Source organism: Anser brachyrhynchus, assembly GCF_964034855.1.
Source record: "Anser brachyrhynchus genome assembly, chromosome: 1".
In the NCBI taxonomy this organism is placed as follows: domain Eukaryota; kingdom Metazoa; phylum Chordata; class Aves; order Anseriformes; family Anatidae; genus Anser; species Anser brachyrhynchus.
The window spans coordinates 75,530,132-75,549,719 of NC_137694.1; the positions used below are offsets into that span (position 1 = coordinate 75,530,132).

General features: G+C 42.7%; 1 protein-coding gene across 1 annotated transcript; it reads right to left on the minus strand.

The window, feature by feature from the left end:
* Positions 1-1,709: 1,709 nt before the first annotated feature.
* On the minus strand, positions 1,710-15,985 carry LOC308188081 (poly(U)-specific endoribonuclease-A-like). Its single transcript, XM_080576719.1, is given in 8 exon segments — positions 1,710-3,548; positions 5,615-5,768; positions 6,377-6,489; positions 6,575-6,696; positions 7,942-8,032; positions 8,036-8,053; positions 9,848-9,947; positions 15,526-15,985. Coding segments are annotated over 8 exon segments (1,254 nt in total). The 5' UTR covers positions 15,924-15,985; the 3' UTR covers positions 1,710-3,290.
* Positions 15,986-19,588: the final 3,603 nt, after the last annotated feature.

A 19,588-nucleotide genomic window follows, 5' to 3' on the forward strand; every position in this document is an offset into this window, starting at 1 on the left:
GACACTGCATCTGGGACACAGAGAGCTGACTGTCACAAACCCGTGCCCCAGGTTACAACGTGGCGTTCCTTGCAGGGATGCATTGTAGAAGGCTATTCTTAATGCAGAGAACTGCAGGAATTACAGTTGAATTGGCCAGCAGAGGGCATGGCTCTTGCTTGAAAATGTTGACTCTGAAAGGGACCTTCTGAAGCATGTTGCTGAGTTTAAGACGGCAAATCATCTTTAAGTCAGTCTGTTGTGTAAATCTGCGTTTGAGCATGTTCTGAGGAGTCTCAAAGAATTATATTCTCAATCCATTTTAGCTAATAACAGAGGTCAGATAGAGGTGATGTTTCTTTTACATGCTCCCTTCACCAGGGTGGAGCATGAGAGCCCCCTTGTGCTGTTGCCTCCGCTGGGTGAGGCCGAGCGGGCATTGGGTGCCAAGAGGCCAACACCACGAACATGCACATGGAAGGACGCTGGCAAGACTTTGAGGACAGAGGCCACCTCGTCACCTCTGGACACAGTGTTCCTGTGCGTGGGCCTTGATCCCAGCACCCCCAGGTTCGTTGGGAAGGATCAGGAAGGATCGCAGGACAGGTGCTGGTTACTTTCCTTTTAGGACTGGTTGGTAGCGCTCACAACATTGGAAGGAGTTGTTACTCCTTCCACTTGGGGGATACGTCAGCTGCAGTACTCTTAGTGCCTGCAGTTCCTTTCCTACACAGTGGGAGCAAGCAATCACATTGCCAGTTTTCCCAGGGGTCCTCCTGTTTGGGATTAGTGTGAACTGAGAAAATATTTAAATTCTACACCAGCTCTTTTTCCTGTTTTCTAGAGACGTAGCATCTGCCTGCTCAGCAGTGCAGCTTTTGTCCTCCTCACAGCCCTGGGGGCTGGCTTGTCACACCTCTGCCCTCAGGAGAGAGTAGCCTGCTTGTCCAGGCAAAGTGCAGCCAAAGTCCTAGACACCCAGGTGATCAACCCTTTCTGGTCACCATGGGCAGGTGACCAGTGAGTGCCTGGGTGTTTGGCACTCATCACTGTTTCTCTTTTGCAGTTTTCTTCTTTCAATACATTAGACAAAACTGAATCCATACTCTGTGCCTCCATTTTGATTGCTCACTGGTCTTCTTCTTCTCCCCTTGCGCTTAGCAGGTGTATTTGCTAATTTTTAGATCATTCACTTCCACCATCTCTCCTATAATTTTCTGCTTATTTGCAGATCTAGCTAGATTTATATGTTAAGCCTGCTAATTGCCTAGGCATAGGCTGCATCCACTACTAGGCTGTATTAACTATTTCAGAAGGAAAACTGAAGTTCTTGTTCACATCCTTAGTTTGCATTCTACCTTGCAAACACCACTTGCAGCTCTGTGGAACACACAGTTACAGTTTTCCTGTAAGCATCTGATCCCCTCTGGCTAAGAGAGCTGTCTGTACTAGTTATGTTAAGATTTAGGCCTGGAGGTTTAAGACCTTCCACAGAAGTCGTAATTTGAGAATTACAGAGTTCTAATGTCATTATGCAAAAACAATTCTAAATGCTTTCAGCATAAACTGAGAAATAACTTTCATTCTCTGACATCACTAAATCTATACCCTTAGAGAATGGGTACAGTTGATTTCTTGCCTTTTATTTCTACTACTTGAACTATCACTGAAATCTGTTGTTCTGCAATAGTATCTCTCAACAGTGTACATTTTTTTCCTATTAGGATGGATTTGCCAAGTTTCAGGGACTTCTGAGTACCTGCTGTTACACTTCAAAAAATAGAGGATTGCAGAAACCGGTGATGCTTGTTTGGCTTCATGTAAGTTGGCTTCATGTATGATTTTTGTTGTAGCATCATCCAATTACATCATCCCTTTTTTTTTTTCTATTTATGGTTTTGCTACCAAATAAAATATCAGTGAAGCACATTTATTGTCACATAGGCCACTTTACTGACTGCAGGGCACTCCAGTGTCCCTTAGGGTCACCAAGAGCAGAAATAAGCATGTGGTGGTCCAGCAGAATCAGGCTGATGGAAGTCCCTGAACAGGGGAGTTCGAAGATATTCCATGGTAGCAGTCCTATGTCTATTTCCTTTGTGCTGTGTTTAACCCCTTTATGTGCTGTGTTTAATCCCTTTTGTGCTTGGAACAGTAACTTGCTATCCTTCGTACGTCAGCCTCTCTCTACTTTATGTAATGAAGTATCTCTGTAGGCTTTTTTTTTCTTTTCTTTTCTTTGCATATTTCCAGCACTGGGTTGGTTAGTTAGCATTTTAACTTTAACACTCCAACTCATGAAAGTTATATGCACTTTCAAAATCATGTATTGTCAGAAAATACACATCAGGAGTAATTGTATGATTTGAATATCTAAGCAATCCTTGTCACACTCTCAGAATATCTGTCTGTTTCTGCATTAGCAATGAGAAGGAAAAGTATCACATTCCTTTCACTGGAGTATTGAATGCATTTTGGAAGAAAAAGGGTAGATGTCCTCATCAGCAAAAGGAACAGTGATCAGATCCTGGGAGAGAACCTGTGTCCCCAGTGGCATCTGATTATTGTCACTGGGGATTTAGTCAGTGTATTACACAGGGTCATTCATCTAACCCTAACACAGATTACACCAGCAGAAAAATGACTGCAGACATCAGTGACTGTAATGGGAACATAGGTGCCTATACCAGGGACTTGTAAACTTAGGTGAGATAAAGCCTACTGTGGCATTTAGAAGTAGGCAAAAATATGGGCAGATCCACAGCAGTGACAGACTTACTGTTGATCTGATGATCATTCTCACAGCTGAATGTGCTTCCTGGGCATGGGAAAAATGCATTTGAAATTAACCTCTAATGAAATGAGGAAATGAGAAAAAAAATGTACTGTGGTTCAGCTTGTGCCAAATCCAAGTTCCTGTCTGGAAGGAAAAGTATAAAAAATGTATTGCTTCTGTTCTTCCAAATATGCAGCAGGTAACAAATAAGAGAAATGTGTGTATGGATTCTAATATGGCTTTTTTATAAATTCTATTATCTGGTGAAAAGTATAGTGTTATAATGTGTTAAGGAAGGCTAATACAAGTTTAATACAGACTTTAATATGAAGAGAAACGTGTTTCAAGGTGGGTCAGACACTCCAGCATGGCACACTATTGATTAAACACTTTATGGCAGATCAAAAGTGAGCAACTCAAAAACTTGTATTAGAAATTAATTGTATGAGACAACTCATCAATTTACTCCCTCCCCTCCATCAAATAAACAAAACAAAACAAAACAAAGGTAAATGCTGCCTGATCACTGTAACTACTAGCCTTCACTACTGGTGCTGCAGAGCACTGGATATGCTGGTCCAATGTGGTGCCCATGGCGACAAACAAAAATCTGTAGCTCGTATTCTTCTATCTTCACTGTTTCATGTGTGACTCTTTCTTCAGACAGCAGAAAAATGACAGTGTAAAGGGCAAATTCAAACTCAGGGCTGACACCGATAAAGGTGCTTCCAATTGGCTTGACTGAGCCCTTCCAGCTGAATTGGATGCTCAAAATTTGGTCATCTTTGTCAGGCTGAAAGCATAAAAAAAATAAAACACACAATGGGATAATCTCCAACACAGCTGTGACCACATACCTACAATTTCAGATTCTGGATTTTTAGGTACAAATTCTCCTGTTTATGGTTCTACAGCTTGTGAATTGCTTTGTCTTCTCCACCTAAACTAATCTTGCATCACTGAAGACAACAGATGGATAGCAGTTTAAGCCAGTGAACTTTTTTTTTTCTTATATTCCTATTCTCCAAAAAGAGACCAAAGTAGAGCAGACTCAGTTAAATTGAATATCAGATCAAATAAATTATAATGAGTTTTTTTATAGGAGACCAAGAGTAAAGTGACTCACCCAGTTTACAGTGAAAGTCAGTGAGAAATAGATGTTACAGATTGAATGCCAGCCCTTCTGAGCTCCTTTCCAGTCCTAATGTGGATCTCTGTAGCTCAGTGCCACAGTGAAGTTGCCTCAACCACAGCTGAGCTACAACTAGGAAGCCCTAAACAACTCGTGATACACCATATCCTTGCCATGCCAGGATCACAGACCTGGAGCACAGCTTTTTCCCTGTCCTATAGAGCATACATGATCAGTTTTATCAATTAGGCATTGGTGGTGTTGCCGTTCCCCAAACACTAGCACTACTGTTTGAAATAGTTTCAGTACAAAAGGATCTGGGCATGTGGGAGCACTAGGATTTCTTCTGCTTATGTATACCTGGGCAAATTAGGTTCAAAGCAGTTGACCCCCATAGCAGTAGCATCCTCTTCGTACATTTAGTGAAGAACTATGTGTGCTTCATTTGGTGCCATACCTACACACATGCCCCATTTGGCACTGCTCGTGTTCCTCACAAGCTGGTCACCATTCACACCAACACATCCAGGAATGGTGTAGGGTCACCAGCACCCACAGCACCCTGCGTCCATGGATGTCTGGCTCCACAGGCAAGAACCCCCTGGGACTACTGCACCCTGAGCATGCACAGAAGGAGTTTCTAACCGGTAAGAAAACATAACTGAAAAGCTTACTGGTCATGCTTTAACAGTCTTTTTCTGGGAATTAGAAAGATCCCTAAGACCCTGGTAAGAGCTTCCTTTAGAAATAGTGAAATAGCGCTTTGCTGCCAGGAAAAATAAAATAACCAACCATGCCTGCCTGCTTGTGAAGTCCCAGTTTGTCCAGTGCCCCAGCAGCCAAGCTATGTTCCAGCAGCCACTGAGAAAGCACGGCTAGCAGCTCTGGAGGTAACTGTGCCATCCCAGCCGACTACTCCATCACCCACCAAACACTGCTGTCAAGGAAACATGGCATTTCGGGCTGATGCTTCAGTCTGTGTTTTCTTCACCTGCCCCAGAGTAGGTATAGGCAAAGCTTTCTATCTTTCACACTAGTTCAAGTGCAACAACCCAAAATAGCTTTTAAGCTTCACTTTTTGGTAATCTGGTTCCAAGCTGCCAATGCTCTTTGGATTATGCCCCATAATTTTCAGGTCTGAGATTTACAGACTTCCAGTTGCAAGAAGAGGACAGCAGCAAGGAATAAATAACCTGATTCAAAAGCCACCGAAGTCAAAGAAGTCTTTCCAATAACTTCAGCTGCCAAGGGGTGAGCTTCCAGATCTGCCAGCAATAAAAACCCAAATCTACACACTGTACAAGCCCAAGAATAACCTTGCCTTTTCAGCAAAACACCTTTTGTAGCCTGGGCTCAGTAATTCCTGTCATGGCACCTTTTGGAATTTACTGCACTGGAGCTTAGAAGACATCCAGGTTAACAGGTTTCTGTCCAGTTTCACTTAAAGTCAGGGGAATTGCTATGGGATTTTGTTTGAATAAAAACGTCTGCTCTCAGCCTTTGTCTTAAAGGGGTCTAGAATTGCAGACTCATGCTGTGTGTGCAATAACCACAAATGACAGTAGGAAGACGATGAAAGGGGACATGTCAGTGACTATGGATGTGACTCGGTGGATACAGAGAAAAATGCAGCCTTGCCTCTGCATCACGGTGTTCTGATTCATTAGCACAGCTTTTCTCTGTGCACCTATTGATCTTATTTTCTAGGCCACCCTGCTCATTCTTACACTGGTTTTGTTCTTCCGAGTGATATATCCCTTGTAGTCAATTTGGTTATGCTTCTCCTGAAGGTAAAATTGCACCCAGTTGTGCAAACCTAAGATCTGTTTACCACGCCTTGTTTCTCCAACAAAAACATGTTCAAAACCGCAAGAATCAGGTCTGTAATAAACCAAAGAATAATATATAGGTCTTTTGTTTGAATAGTTCAAATTTGCTGGGACAAAAGGCAAGATGTACAAGCTTGCCTACGTTAATTTGTGAACAGTTTCTTTATTTGTCAGGATAACTTTAGGGTTTGTTGGGTTTTCTTCTTACTTTGCACAAAACTTGGAGTGGAATCTAGCCACAAAGTTTATTTGATGATCAAGTGGTTAGTAAAAGCCACAGATGTATCGCATCTGCTTCTTCTGATTTTAACAAGACTTTTGACACTGTCTCCTGTAACAGCAATGCAGACAAATTGATGAAGTACAGATTACAAAAGTAAATGGTGTAATTGGCTGAAAAGTGGATGAACTTCTGCGGTTGAATGCCTGTGACTAGGGACACAAGGTCCAGCTGGAGGCCAGCGTACCCCAAGGGTCAACGCTGTCCATATCTGATCAGTAAGCCTTTAAACATGATCTGTGTGGGACCATTGAACACCTGACTTGGGCTGTATCCTGAGGCCATCTTCCAGTTCTGTGTGTAACAGATGGAATTCAGGTTTACCATTGCATAAATCAGAATAGCCTAAGGTGATCAGGGGCCATATTCATCAGACATACCTGTCTCCTTCTTTCCTGGCATAGAGCTGGAACCAGATGTCATAGAGCTGATACTTGAAATCAGCAAGGTTTGGCTTTGTCAGTTTTTTTTTAAGCAGATATTCATGAGCTAGCTGAAAGATAAAAAACAAAGATACATATGAAGTTTACTTTGTAATTCAGTGTTTTCAGTGACTAAAAAAGATCTGTGTTACTCACTTTCATTACTCCAGTCATTAAAATAGCATCAAGAAAACCACTGTTTTCAGCTATTTCTTCTGGAGTCACTACTTCTTCTACTCCGGTTGATGTCTCATAGTTGTCCAATAAGGAAATAAAGGCTGCAGAAAAAGAGAAACTTTCAGCATGTTCATTCTGATGAACAGGCCATGATCATACCTGTGATCCAGTCATTAAAGCCATCATAAAAAGTTGACATATATTATGTCAGTGCCTTGAGAGCCTTTCTAGAAAGATGCTCCTTTATGTGTCAGATTTCATTCCTGGGTACAGAGCTGGGTGTAGGGCTAGAGGTGGCTCAAAGCCAGATCACTGCTGCACTTCTAAGATAAACTGCTCACTACTGAGTTCCCTTATGGAACAAAGTGGCGGATGCAATAATGACCTTCTACCAAAAAAAAAATAATATCTGAGCACCTAAATTACAGACCTATGTTTATGAACTTGAGCTATGTTGGCAGGAGGTTTTGTAGGAATTACTTCAGCAGAGGAATATCACAGCATGAGGCTGTGAAGCAAGGCATGTGAAGCATGATTGAGCTTATGGCCTCTGAGTAGATGAGTTCATTTTCTTTGTATCCCCCTTTGCCACCTGCTGCCTCCTATCACTTCAGCTGCTCCTGCTCTACCCTCAGTAGATTCTGAGGGATGACACATCACACTAAGCTGACAGAAAAATGCCTGAGGTCAAAACTAAGTATTTCCCTGCCAGATTAGTGAACTTAAGTGACTCAAGGTTGGATTCAGTGAGTACCAGAGCTGTACCACAGGGCAGGATTGTGTGGCTCAGAGAAGCGTGGGGGAACAGGGAAGAATGGTGCTTCCCATTAGACCAGCAGTTTGATCCACTTAGCAACATAGTGCAGCTTCACCCAGGGAAAAGAAAAATCAGGGGAGGAAATATCTGTTGATAGATATACCTGAAGTATAACCCTAACAGAAGTGCAAGGTGTAGCTGTGGACCTAGGGCTGCCTGAAAGGGCTAGGAGCTGTGACCAAAGGAGAAAAGATGACTTTGGCATTTTTTCAATACATGGAATAATGTATTTTTTCAATACATGGAATAATGAAGAGAGTCTCATCCATTTCACTTTGTAGTTGAAGAACCTCAGAAGAATTCAGATCTTGCTATGACACAAAAGGTGTTCTTCCTGATGCTGAGGATACAGGTAACCTCCATGTAAACATTGGGTAAACTACTTGCAAATGACATGTAGCCTGATGTACCTCGCCTCCTTCTCATCTGACCATCCAAATTATATACAATTCTGTATTTCTTGTAAACACATAAAACCAGCATGGATTATTCATGTCAATTCCACCATTAACAAAAGAATGGGTCTCACTTGAGAACGTTTTAATGCTCTTCAGGCGATCTTCATTTACATTGTGAAACAGATGTCTGGCTGCACTGTCCTGGACAGCACTGTCTCCTTGCTATAGGGCACCTGCTTTTCTCTAGGAGAAACACCAGAGTAAAATAACAATAGAAGCAAGATGTTCTTAGAGGTGACAGTGGCTGCCCTTATAATAATCAGAACAAAAAGCATAATCCTATCAGGACACTTTCTTAGGAATGGTCATCCTAAAAACAAGAGAAGATATTGAAGAAATGTCAGTGTAAAGAGAAAAGACACCCTTGAAATCTGAAATTTCTCTGTTGACGCTTGTTCTCAGATGATTGTAATGACCCACATGATAGCTCAGTTGTGAACAGTAGCCAGCTCTGCTACTAAATTATATACACCACAAATGATAGAGGAGTAACGTAGAGCCAAGGCTGACTCCCACCACAAACAAAGAAAAAGGAGATCTGGACACATTCTGTCTCTTCTCAGTACCCACTGCATACAGTTTATGAGTCCATGCAGTGCAGCAGAGATGTAGTTTGTCACCTAAGTCCCAAGCCTGCTCCGCAAGCAGTTCTGTGCAGCTCTGGCAGCTTTGGATTGGTGCATGGTTGTGCTCTGGAGTTTTCAAAGACTTCTAGCTAGCCATATTTAAGGGCATTTGAATCAATATGCCAGGAAGCACATCCAAAACAGAAAGGTGGCTTTTGTGATGATTTTCAGGCCTCTGATTCATAAAGGGCATTCTCAATGAAAGAGGAGAAAAGACGGGCAGCTGTTAATTAACATGAGCAAGGGGGACCTAGAGCCTTGTTCTGAGAAACAAGGAAGATATGTGGGAGAAGTTTTCCCCTCACACATTAGGGCTAGAGGTAGGTACATTTCTTTCAAGTTTATTATCAACAGAAAACTATATCTGTATATATATCTATATAACATTTCAGTAAAGAGTGTGAGCACTTTGAGTACAAAATTGGTTACCAAATACTCAGTGACCTGATGCAATCTGTGGCCAAAATACATGGCCATGCTTGTACCACACTGAGCTGGCAAGGAGTGAAATAGCTGCCCATCAAATATGATACTCACTCCTCCCTCACAGTTCCGTAGGAGTGGCAGCAACAACCCTGAAACCCTCCTCACCCACACTGCTCTGCTACTCCATATTCTCCAGCTGAGACCCAGGAATTCCTCAGTTTACTCCTTTATTCCAACAAGAATGACTTGGGACCTGCCTCCACTTCTCCCTTATGGGAAGCCACCCAAACTGTACATGCAAGCAGTCATGCACACACATATGCACAACCATACACTCTCAGAAACATCCAGACCTCAGAACATCTCTAATCCTGCTCAAAGTATGATCAACACTGAATTCAGACCACGTTGTTCTGGCTGTCATCTTGTTGGGTCTTGAAAACCTCCAGAGATGGAGATTTCACTACTTCTCTGGGCATCCTGTTCCATTTGTATTTTTTCTTGTCAAATTTCATGACGCTCCTTCAGCCTGTTCCTCCAGCCTGCCTAGGTCCAACTGAAGGGCAGCCCTGACCTTGAGCATACCACCTGCATCACCACTGTTTGCTTTCATCTGAAAAAACAGAAAGGTTGTACTCCATCTCCTCCTCCAGGTCACAGATGAAGATATTAAATTTTACAGGCCCCAGGACAGACACTTGAGAGATGCCACTTGTAACCAGTTTCCAGGTAGCATGGCCCATTAACATGTTCTCTGTACTATTCCCTCACCTAAGTGCTTCTTCATCATTAGAAAGTCTTGCCTATGCCATTAATGGAAATGATGAAGCATAGGGAACTCTTTTAGCAGAAGGTAGTTTCACAGACACTTTTTCCTACAATACCATCCTGCCCTTAATTCTCATGTTACTTAGCAATTAGTTACCTGCATTTCAATTGTATAGTCTTTCCCAGGCATAAAGCGGTTAACATCCATATCCCACATCTCATTGAAAAGTTTAGAAAGTTCATGATTTAAGGCCTTCCTGCCAAGAAATCCAGAGAAATGCACATGTTAAAAAAGACACATACTATTCTTTCTGAAAGTCACTTTCAGAGTCTTCTGTCACTCTAACCGTGTTCTGAACATGGTTAGCATGTCAGCAGGAAAGTTTTCTCCTCTCCCCACACCTTGCTATCAGTCTGCTATAAAAACCGTGGTGCTTATGGTCAATATCAATATCTAAAGGATGCAGCTAATCTGTAAAAAAAACAGTCTTCCCTAATGTTATTTTAGAATACATTTTAATGAAGTTTTTGTTAACAAACCATTTTTTCCATGCAGTGAAATAAAAATGAAGATGTACAAACCAGAGGCAAACAGGAGACTGTTACCAGCACACAGTAGCACTACTCAACAAAACAGAAGGCAAAACTGTCGCGTTAAGGGGTGTAGCCAATTAACTATTATGGGTCCGGTCACATTCAAGATATGGAACTATCACGGTCATGGATTCACCAGTAATGTAGCACGCCCTCACTCTAGTCACGTTCAATGAGAACTATCACGGCTAGGAACAATGTAATTAAGTGCAATTTATTACAGCAACTTGTACACAGGTTCTTTGGATTGCCGGTGATAAATTCACTATCTGCAAAAGCAAGCTAGCATGCATAAAATACACAGGTACACAGTCTGGCTCTTAACACGTTAAAAAGGTACAAAGACTCTACAGAGATTTCTAAGTTTCCCGGGGAGGCACTCGGTATAACCAAGTGTTCAAATCTTACCCAAAGGTGTCCCAGTGGGGGTGGGGGGCAGGGGGGGGTGGGTGTGGGTGTGGGTGGGTTGTGGGAAGAGAGGCTCAGCCCATCAGCTGATCCCAGAAGTCAAAATGGTGTCTTCCCTTACATCCCATCTCTCTTAAGCCAATTTATATTATTTTCTATCTTTTAGGTGGAGCTTGAGTGACTCTAGTCAAGCATACCTTGGTTATGATTGGTAAAAAGTTTTGTCACTTTCGTTTAAAGGCATAGGCTCCAAGAAATTCAGAGCGAATGCTCAGTGAGGGGTGGTTGCACCTTGGAGGTGGGTAGCTTTTGGGACGGAGGTGTGTTTTGGTATTATAATGATATTATAATGAGCAAAAGTTCACTAGAATACAGCATTTTGTTAAAAACATGACAGGTCGTTGGCTCAGGGTGGCAAATATCCAGACTATCGGTCTCGGTGTGTACAAGATCAAGTCCCCATCTTGCCACAGAACCTAGCCGTGGTATCTTCACTCCATACTGTTCCTTAGAGTCAGCACACCAGGTTCCTCAAGTGCGACAGCCTCTAAGGTTGGAAGCCTAGGGAACGCTTAGGTAGTGCAGCTACACTCCACCCTGAAAGCTTCTTCAATGCTGTACATATTCTTTAAAATTTGAAAATCAGTTTAATTTCCCAAGTCACCCCAGGCAGTTACCCCACAAAAGCATTCGCTCTGTGATGCTTTTCTAGTAGTCTTACATACACTTTTCCTATCTTTTTTCCTTCAAGACGCTATGCTAGAGATGCTTTCCTTTGCCCAAATGCAGGGTTATCCTAGCATAAAGCTACAGTGATGAAGGCTGACTAAGACTCTAAACACAAGGTCTGCATATCATAAAATCCTCTCTTTCACTGACCTCAGATGCTCATACAAACCTACCCAGACTTATCCTTTCCTCATTTTAATGGACTTTTGTCCTTCATAGTAGTGTAGAGTTTATAGAAGTCTATCCATCCATCTATCAATAAGTTTTGGGAAGGCATGTTATTCTGATGAACTGCCCAAAGGTAGCTCCAGTTCCAGAGCATTATGTCCACACTAACAGAAAAGATCACAGATCTTCTCCACCAAGAATAGAGTGGAGAAGAAAGAGAAGTGGATTAAACTTACAATGACTGTCAGTTGAATTAACTGATTGCAAACCAGCACATGCATCAAAGCCTAGAAAAGTTCCCAATAATTTTAAATTTCTCCTCCAAAGCAAATGCTCTTAAGAAAAAAAAGTGCAGAAGTTTGTCAATGTGGGCTTTTCTTTCAAATAGCCATTTGAGCAACTTGTCTTGTTTTTAATAACTGGTTCTTCTAGACTAGCCCAAGGCACCCTGGAGCCCTGCTTAACTTCCATACTGATATCTGTTGTGTCCTCTCCTCCTGTTCTGGCCAGGATGGAGTTCCTTGCTGCATCCTCCAGCCAGTGGCAGATTCCATGCTCCCTAGCAGAAAGAGCAAACAAATGTAGCAGTAGAGTCACAGTTTTCTGATGTGCCAGCCTAGACGTGAGGCAGCTTGAAAGCACGGCAGAGCAAAATGTGAGCCAGACAGGCACACCCTGCTCTTGGCAGGGAGGGGAGAGAAGTCATAGCAGAAATGAGGGCAATAATCAAGTGGTGGGAGATCAGTCAAGAAGAAATACAGCAAGATGTTATGTGTCTTCTCCTGTCCTGGGCTGTACTTTGTGGCTGGGTAAGAAATGACCGGACTAAGCTCCATGCTGATGGAAAGAGAAAGTAGCAAACTGTGCCTGGAGAACTGGAACCTTTTTTTAAAATCAATTATCAAGCAATTGATAATATCCTTTTTCTCCAGGGTTGTCCAAGTAGCTGTGGGATGGAGCTCATACAGCCTAAGATTAAAATCCTGAAGAGAATAAGCAGTCTGTGCTAAACTCCTTGAGAGCTAGTTGCCCAAAGGAATTCATATCCCAAGGTTAAGAGCCCAAAGCTGTCAGTTCACATTAATGCACCAGAGGATAAGCTGCAGCAGCTGAGGAGCATAAAGTACATGTGTTATATTCATGTTATATTCAGTATTGTTTAGTGTGGGGAAAACAACCTCCCACAGCAGGGCAGACAGCCACAAGTACTGCAGCGGCCACACCTGGGTCTGCCTGCAATCGGGATCTGAGCCACCATGTACCTCCGCTGCACTGGAGGCACTGACTATCTGCTGTCATTTGGGCTCTGCATTGCTTTGAGATCATGGGTGGAAAATGTATAAGATCGCTTGAATTTTGAGCTGGGGTTGAATAGGTGTCAATAACTGAAAGAAGGAAAAGGATTAACAATTCTGGTATATGGGAGCCAAAGGATATGTTTGTAGCTAAATGTGTTTATGAAGGAGGATTTTTGTGTAGATCTTACAGTGCAGCAGAAGGAGGCTGACACGAAGCAGATAAATTTAGCCCTTGCCCAAGCCTCATGCTCTGCCCTTACAGCAGAAGTGTGTCTTGTGGCGTCACATTATCAATACTTGCTGTGCAGCCTGTACAAGGCAACTGCTCAGCTTCACAGGGAGTCAGCTACATGGCATATCACAGAAGCCATCACCAGCAGCATTTTCATTTAATTTCAGTAGAATCTCCACCTTCTTTCCAGAGTCATAAGAAGAGCAATCAATTCCTTCTCAAAAGAGCTTACAAACCAACTTTAAGCAGAAAAGTGCTCATCTCACCAGCTCAGCTGATGTCCCAAGAACAGGATCAACAAGTTCATGGAACAGTACCAGAGATGTTTTTCAAACTCCAAACACCACCTGCATTCCCTTGGACTGACCTAATTTTACTGGATCACTTTTCTCCTGGGATCTAGACCCTCCTGCTGGCTATTCCTTGGCTATCCTATGATCCTTTGCATCAGCTTATCCCGTCTGCTTAAGTACTGCTATATAATGTTTGATATGGTTTTTACCTTGGAAGTAGCTACCAGCGGTGGATAGGAACCTGCTGCCTGTTGAACGTCCAAGGTATGTGAAACATTAAGGGGGGGGGTGGATATCAATATTTTTTTGTTTAGAATTTTGTACTATACGTGTAGTATTTTATACACATATGTTTTAGTATGTATGCATCTCTTTTCTATACAGGAAGTCTGTCATCCCTTCAATACCTTCTGCTTATTCTTGGTCTGTTCTTGGCACATTTGCGCTGTGTTTGTAAAGGACTGTAAGGCTCTGTTGATTTGTCCTCCTCTAGAAAGCTTACAGAATACCACGTTTAATCTAATAAAATAAAATGTCTTTTCTCTCCTGTTTCTCTTCTGGGTGCTACCCCAATATCAACATGGACTCTTCCTCTCCGTTTCCTTGTCCCTTTAATTTCCAAACAGAGCAGAACACTTCGACACATTGAATAAAGAAAGCAAAGAACTGCCAAAGCAAAGAACTTGTTTAGCAACTTACATAGTCATCTTGTAAAAGTTCTTTCTGGAGCGTATTTCTTTAAGAAAGGTCCAGAAACTTAGCTTACATGTGTGAGGTCAGACAGCTTCAAAGAGAAGCCCAACACCTTTATGCAAATCCATGACACAAAGCATTTAAGTAAAGCTTTTCTGAAAAAGCGTACTGCATATTTCCACTGTGATTTTTCAATATGTTGCAAGAATGACTCAAAAACAGATAATTTTTTTTTTGGTCACTAATTCAGTGCCCTCTTTATGGTGAAACCTCTCAGCTGTTAGATTTGTACATTCACATAGAGTATATCTGTGCAAAATATCTGGCCAATTGGGGTTTGTCCATTTGGGAGTCTAGCTCACAGGCACCTATGTGTGAAAAACACCACTCCAATAACAAGAACACTTAGCCTGCAGTTGTAAGAGCTGGAAAAGCTCTTGGGGGAGATTTTTCTGCAATAGTAACTCCAATGCAACAGCAGTACATCTGGCGCAAAAGAAGATGGTATCAACATTTCATTGTAGCTTTCATGTGAAACATTCAGGTGATGTGCTAGTTTTTCCAAGTCATTTTCTTGTATGACACTTTCATTCTGTACAAATCATTCCCCAGGAAGCAATCTTTTATTGCTATAAATCAGAAATGACTCAAGAGATGGAGAGAATTAAAGGGTCAGTGGAGAGTCGTGTGAGCAAGTCAACGATGTCAAAGCAAGAAAAACATGTATTGCAAATGGGTCACATAGAGCCCTGCAAAGGTTTTGCTGATCATCTTCTTTAAAGTAAATTTATCTTCAGAGAACCTTTGAACAGAATCCAATTTTAAAAAAATCCTTTAAACTTAGCATAGAAACGTAAAGCATTTGGAAAGCTTGATGAGCAACCATTTACATTTCTCAATCCCTTAAAAAAAATGGTTCAAATGTTGTGAAATACATTCATCATCTCATAGGTTTAATTGAAGATGTAAGCAATTCTTTCAATTTTCTTCTTATGCCAGTGTGCATGTCTTTTGCTTGAGCCCAGTGACATTTTTCTTGTTTAAACTTGACGTTTGAAATACAAAAGGATAAATAGACAGGTTTTGTAGTTGGAAAAGAAAATGCCTTGCCAATAGCAGTCAGTGAGCAGTTGCTTGGCAAATGCTGTCAAGGTCCTCAGCAGATTTGGAGACCTGATTCTATATTATCCTCTCTATTCAAGCAAAATGTCACTTTACTTTAGCTTAAAGAGTTTATGATTCACTTGTTGTTTTAGTCCTCACCAACTTTTTAGAAAGGTACAAGAACAGAACAGAAACAGGAAGCAGTATTGCTGCAGTGTTGCATTTCATGCAGCTCTCTTTTACACATCTCCCAGACATATATGTCCTGTCCCCAAAGCCCTTCATATTAGAGAAGATTGGTATGATTTTTCCTTACCTATCAGGCATGCTGGAAAGAAGTTTTTCTCCTAGCAAGTGCATGGAGCAGAGAAAATGCAAGCTGAAGCTCTGAAGTCCTTCCAGCAGTCCAGGGAGTGGAGTTGTCTGTCTTACCCGCCAGTCACTGAGACTGACGGACAGCTCTGAAAGGCAATAACAAGGAAGGAGTTGCCAAATCCCACGATGAAACGTGGAGTGCAGCCACAACACCACGTCTCTTGTGCCTCTGTTGGCACGGCCACACATAGACCAGGAATTTGCAGCAAATTCTGCCAGCCTCTCTCTTTTTCTTATCACCAACATCAGGAGGACAAATAAGACCAAAAAGTATGGCAGAGATGCTGCTACCAGGGTTTTCAGGTATGAATCTGAAATCTTCGTAAAAGCTTCAGACATGATTCAAGTCATTACTTCTGGATTAACCCGGGGTTATTTATTGGTAGATTTTAGACGTCCACAAGGATTTTGGACCCAGAAACAAGCATCTCCAGTCTGAAAGCCTTGGCCGAGACGGACAGGCCACTCTAGTGCTATTGGTCTATACACACTTATTATAAAACAACAGAGGGGAAGCTGATAATGAATCAGGCATCTAAAAATTTATAGGTAGGGGAGAAAAATAAAAAAACAGTGCACTTCTCTATGTACAGCTGAAATTGTTGTAGTTGCGACCTTGTAAATACTAGGAGGCATTATAACCAGGAAATGTTTTACAAAGGCAGCCCTTCACATGCATCACTGCAAGCATGTGGGAGCAGGTGCCATAAGCACAGGCACCCTCTCCAGTGCCTGTCCTGAGAAGCATATATTCATTATGTGGTTAAACTAAAGCTTTGGATGGTTTAAGGCTTATTTTGGTTTGACTTTTTTTTCTTTTTACATTTTCTTCTTCATAGTAATTAATTCCTGAAAACATAGTTTTAGGTTTCAGATGATATATATTTATACAGAAGCCAAATGAATTTGATCCTAGACTCCCATTTATGCAAGTGGTTCTGTACCTCTGGTCCATGTACCCCTTCAAATAATAATGTTAAAACTAAACATAGCTGCAGGTAATGAAGATGCCTGCCATGTGGAACAGTATGTGGGAAAAGACATGGTCAGCTCACTTAAAATGCTTTAAAATGAAGATTCTTTCTGACACTGGTAGGAGAAATTAATGTATCTCAAAATTTAATACCCTTAATTTTAACAGATTTTTTTTTTTTATTGTGGTTCTACATAGGCAAGATAAATGCCAAAAAACTCAGTGCCTGTGTTTATCAGCTGAATGTGGGGAGTTTTTTCCTAGGCTTTAATTTAAAATACAAAAGACAGTTGGCGTATTCCTTCTGTAAGAAAGTTGCAACTCCTTTATTCATGTTAGCAGAAAAAGGCCCATTTGTGAGCCCTGGAAATTTCCATCTACAAGCAACACCTTCACTGGAGTCAGTGGATTTAAATTAATCCTCGATATAATTACACGTCACATCAGTAGCATCAGGGTTGATTTCAAAACTAAGCAAACACTTAAATCTCTTGTAAAACTTCTGTCCTATGATTTAGCTGCTGAGCTAAGAGCATGATAAGGATCCCAGAGAGGTGTGTTGGACAGCAGAAACAAAGTGCTGATCAAAGCCTAGCAAGAGCAGTGCAGAGTTTGTGTCACTCCTGGGTCTAACACTGGCAGGGTGTGCCTGTGTGTCCAGATAGTGATCTTGCCAATCCTGTGTGCTGGCTTTCTCTACTGAAGAGAGCAGGCACTGTTTTGTTAAACTCATTCCACAGGGCAACATACATTTGTTGTGCAGAAATTGATGTCAGGCTCCCCCTGCTCTTTGTTCGTCTCTTCTGGCACATGGGAACGTGGAGAATATCTGCCATCATGTCTCTCACATTAGAACGGCATTTCCAGGGGAGTGGGGAAATAGACTTGTGGAAGATGCTCTACCTAACAAAATACCCACCTCAAACATCAGATTCTGACTCTCACCAAGGTCAAGGAGGACAGAAACCCTGTGATTAAGGCCTGTTTCTAAAGGACATTAGGACATTGGCAGGCATGTGCTGCTCCAAGAATGTGTTTCTAGATGAAGTGCTTTGTTTTTCTTACCAAGGTGGCCAATGGTTTGTTTTAGAGAAACTCTTCTCTCCTTGCTGTTGCCTGAACTACCCCGAAGGAAAGTTGAATATCAGTGGAGGCAACCTGGGCTGGTCAGGGGTTCCTGGGCTGGAACCTCGCCAGATCAGAGAGCAGATGGAGCTCATGACCCCACTGAGAGCAGCTCGTGTCCCCACTGAGAGCAGGGAGCGGGGACTTTGAGGTCTCCAGCCTTCCCAAAGCATTAATTCTCAAGCTGGAGCCTCACCTGACAGATTGACTCTCAACAAGATTCATGGTCCCAGTGCCTAGCCTGTCTCTTGGATACCTACCCAGGTTTCTAGGCCTCAGGTTTTTAATCCTGAAGCCCTTCTTCTCTCCAGCCAATAGTGTTACAGTCACTCCACTTGCCTTGGGAGTTTCTGGTGCAGTAGCTGTCCTCAAAGGGAAAAGCAAGAGAGAATTACACAGACAGGCATGCTCTGTCCTAGAAACAACAAAAATGAATAACTCCAATCTTGCAGCTAAACCTCCAACCTTTACTCAGGCCCTTCCCATTTCCTTGCAATGATATGGCCTGCTTGACTTCAGTTGGGTCTGTTCACCTGCCTTTATTTACCAGTGCTACTTTCCAGGTGTAACAGGAAACTCACGGTTGATTTATGAATGTTCTTACGGACAGATTGGGGAGACAGCAAACCTAGAGGTTGGTAGAAAGCAAGTGCTTGGGGATGCAGGTGACTCGGGACCCCTGTGTAAGCTGATATATTTAATCTTAATATTAGGGCTGAAGCTTATGCTTTCCTTAATTTTGTTAGGAGATGCTGTATCTAGGACCCATCAAGGCCTGTTTACAGTAAGTTAGGACATATTAATGAAAGAGTTTTGGGGTGCTGTGCACAAGCACAAAGATGCATTTGTTTATTAGTCATTAATTTGTACGTGTTGATATAAACCAGAATTTTAAGAGGTCTGGCTGAAACATCCATGTTCAACAGCTCCATTTGTGTGCTTTTCAGATAAATGTTGTTATTGATAATCCAGACTGTTAGCCATCTAGCCTAGGTAGTATGGACTAGATTCACACAAGGACTTGGAAGCCCCTGCACTGGGCATCCTGGCATCTGGGTTCACCACGTTGGGTCCGAGGTTCTCTGTTCACTGCACAAGAGGTTCCTCAAAACACCATTCACAAAATCAGCCACCAGGGGGCTACGTAAGCTTGGAAATAATGAGAAAACAAGGAAATAATGAGAAGCAAGTTGAAAAATCCATCTATCTCTACTGCCTTATCCTGAGTGAGCTGCTGACCCTGTAAAGATTGTATTGGGTTTGTGTGGAAAGGTTTTGGTAGCAGCAGGCTGCAGGGGTGGCCTCTGTGAGCAGATCCCAGCAGCTGCCCCATGTCAGATAAAGGCCAGTTCCACACAGCTCCAAAGGGACCTGTTGCTGCCCAGAGCTGAGCCAGTAAGTCATACTGTTTGCACCTCTGGGAGAGCAGATTTAAGAAAGGGAAACAAATATCTGCTGTGCAACAGCAGCTGGGAGAGCGAGGAGTGAGAACCAGCCCTGCAGCCCCCAAGGTCAGTTCAGAAGGAGGTCAGGAGGTACTCCAGGCATGGAGCAGAAGTTCCCTGCGGCCTGTGGAGAGGCCCCTGGTGGAGCAGGCTATCCCCCTGCAGCCCACGGGTCCCACACGGAGCAGATCTCCACGCTGCAGCCCGTGGAGGAGCCCCCGGTGGAGCAGGTGGATGTGGCCTGGAGGAGGCTGTGGCCCATGGAGACCCCTGGAGGAGCAGGCCCTGGGCCGGAGCTGCAGCCCGTGGAGAGGAGCCCACGCAGGAGCAGGGGATCTGGGGGGAGCTGCCGCCCGTGGGGAACCTATGTTGGAGCAGTTGGCTCCTGACAGATGTGCCCCATGGTACAGACCAATGTAGGAGCAGTTGTTGCCTTGTGGGCAGCCCACGCAGGACCAGTT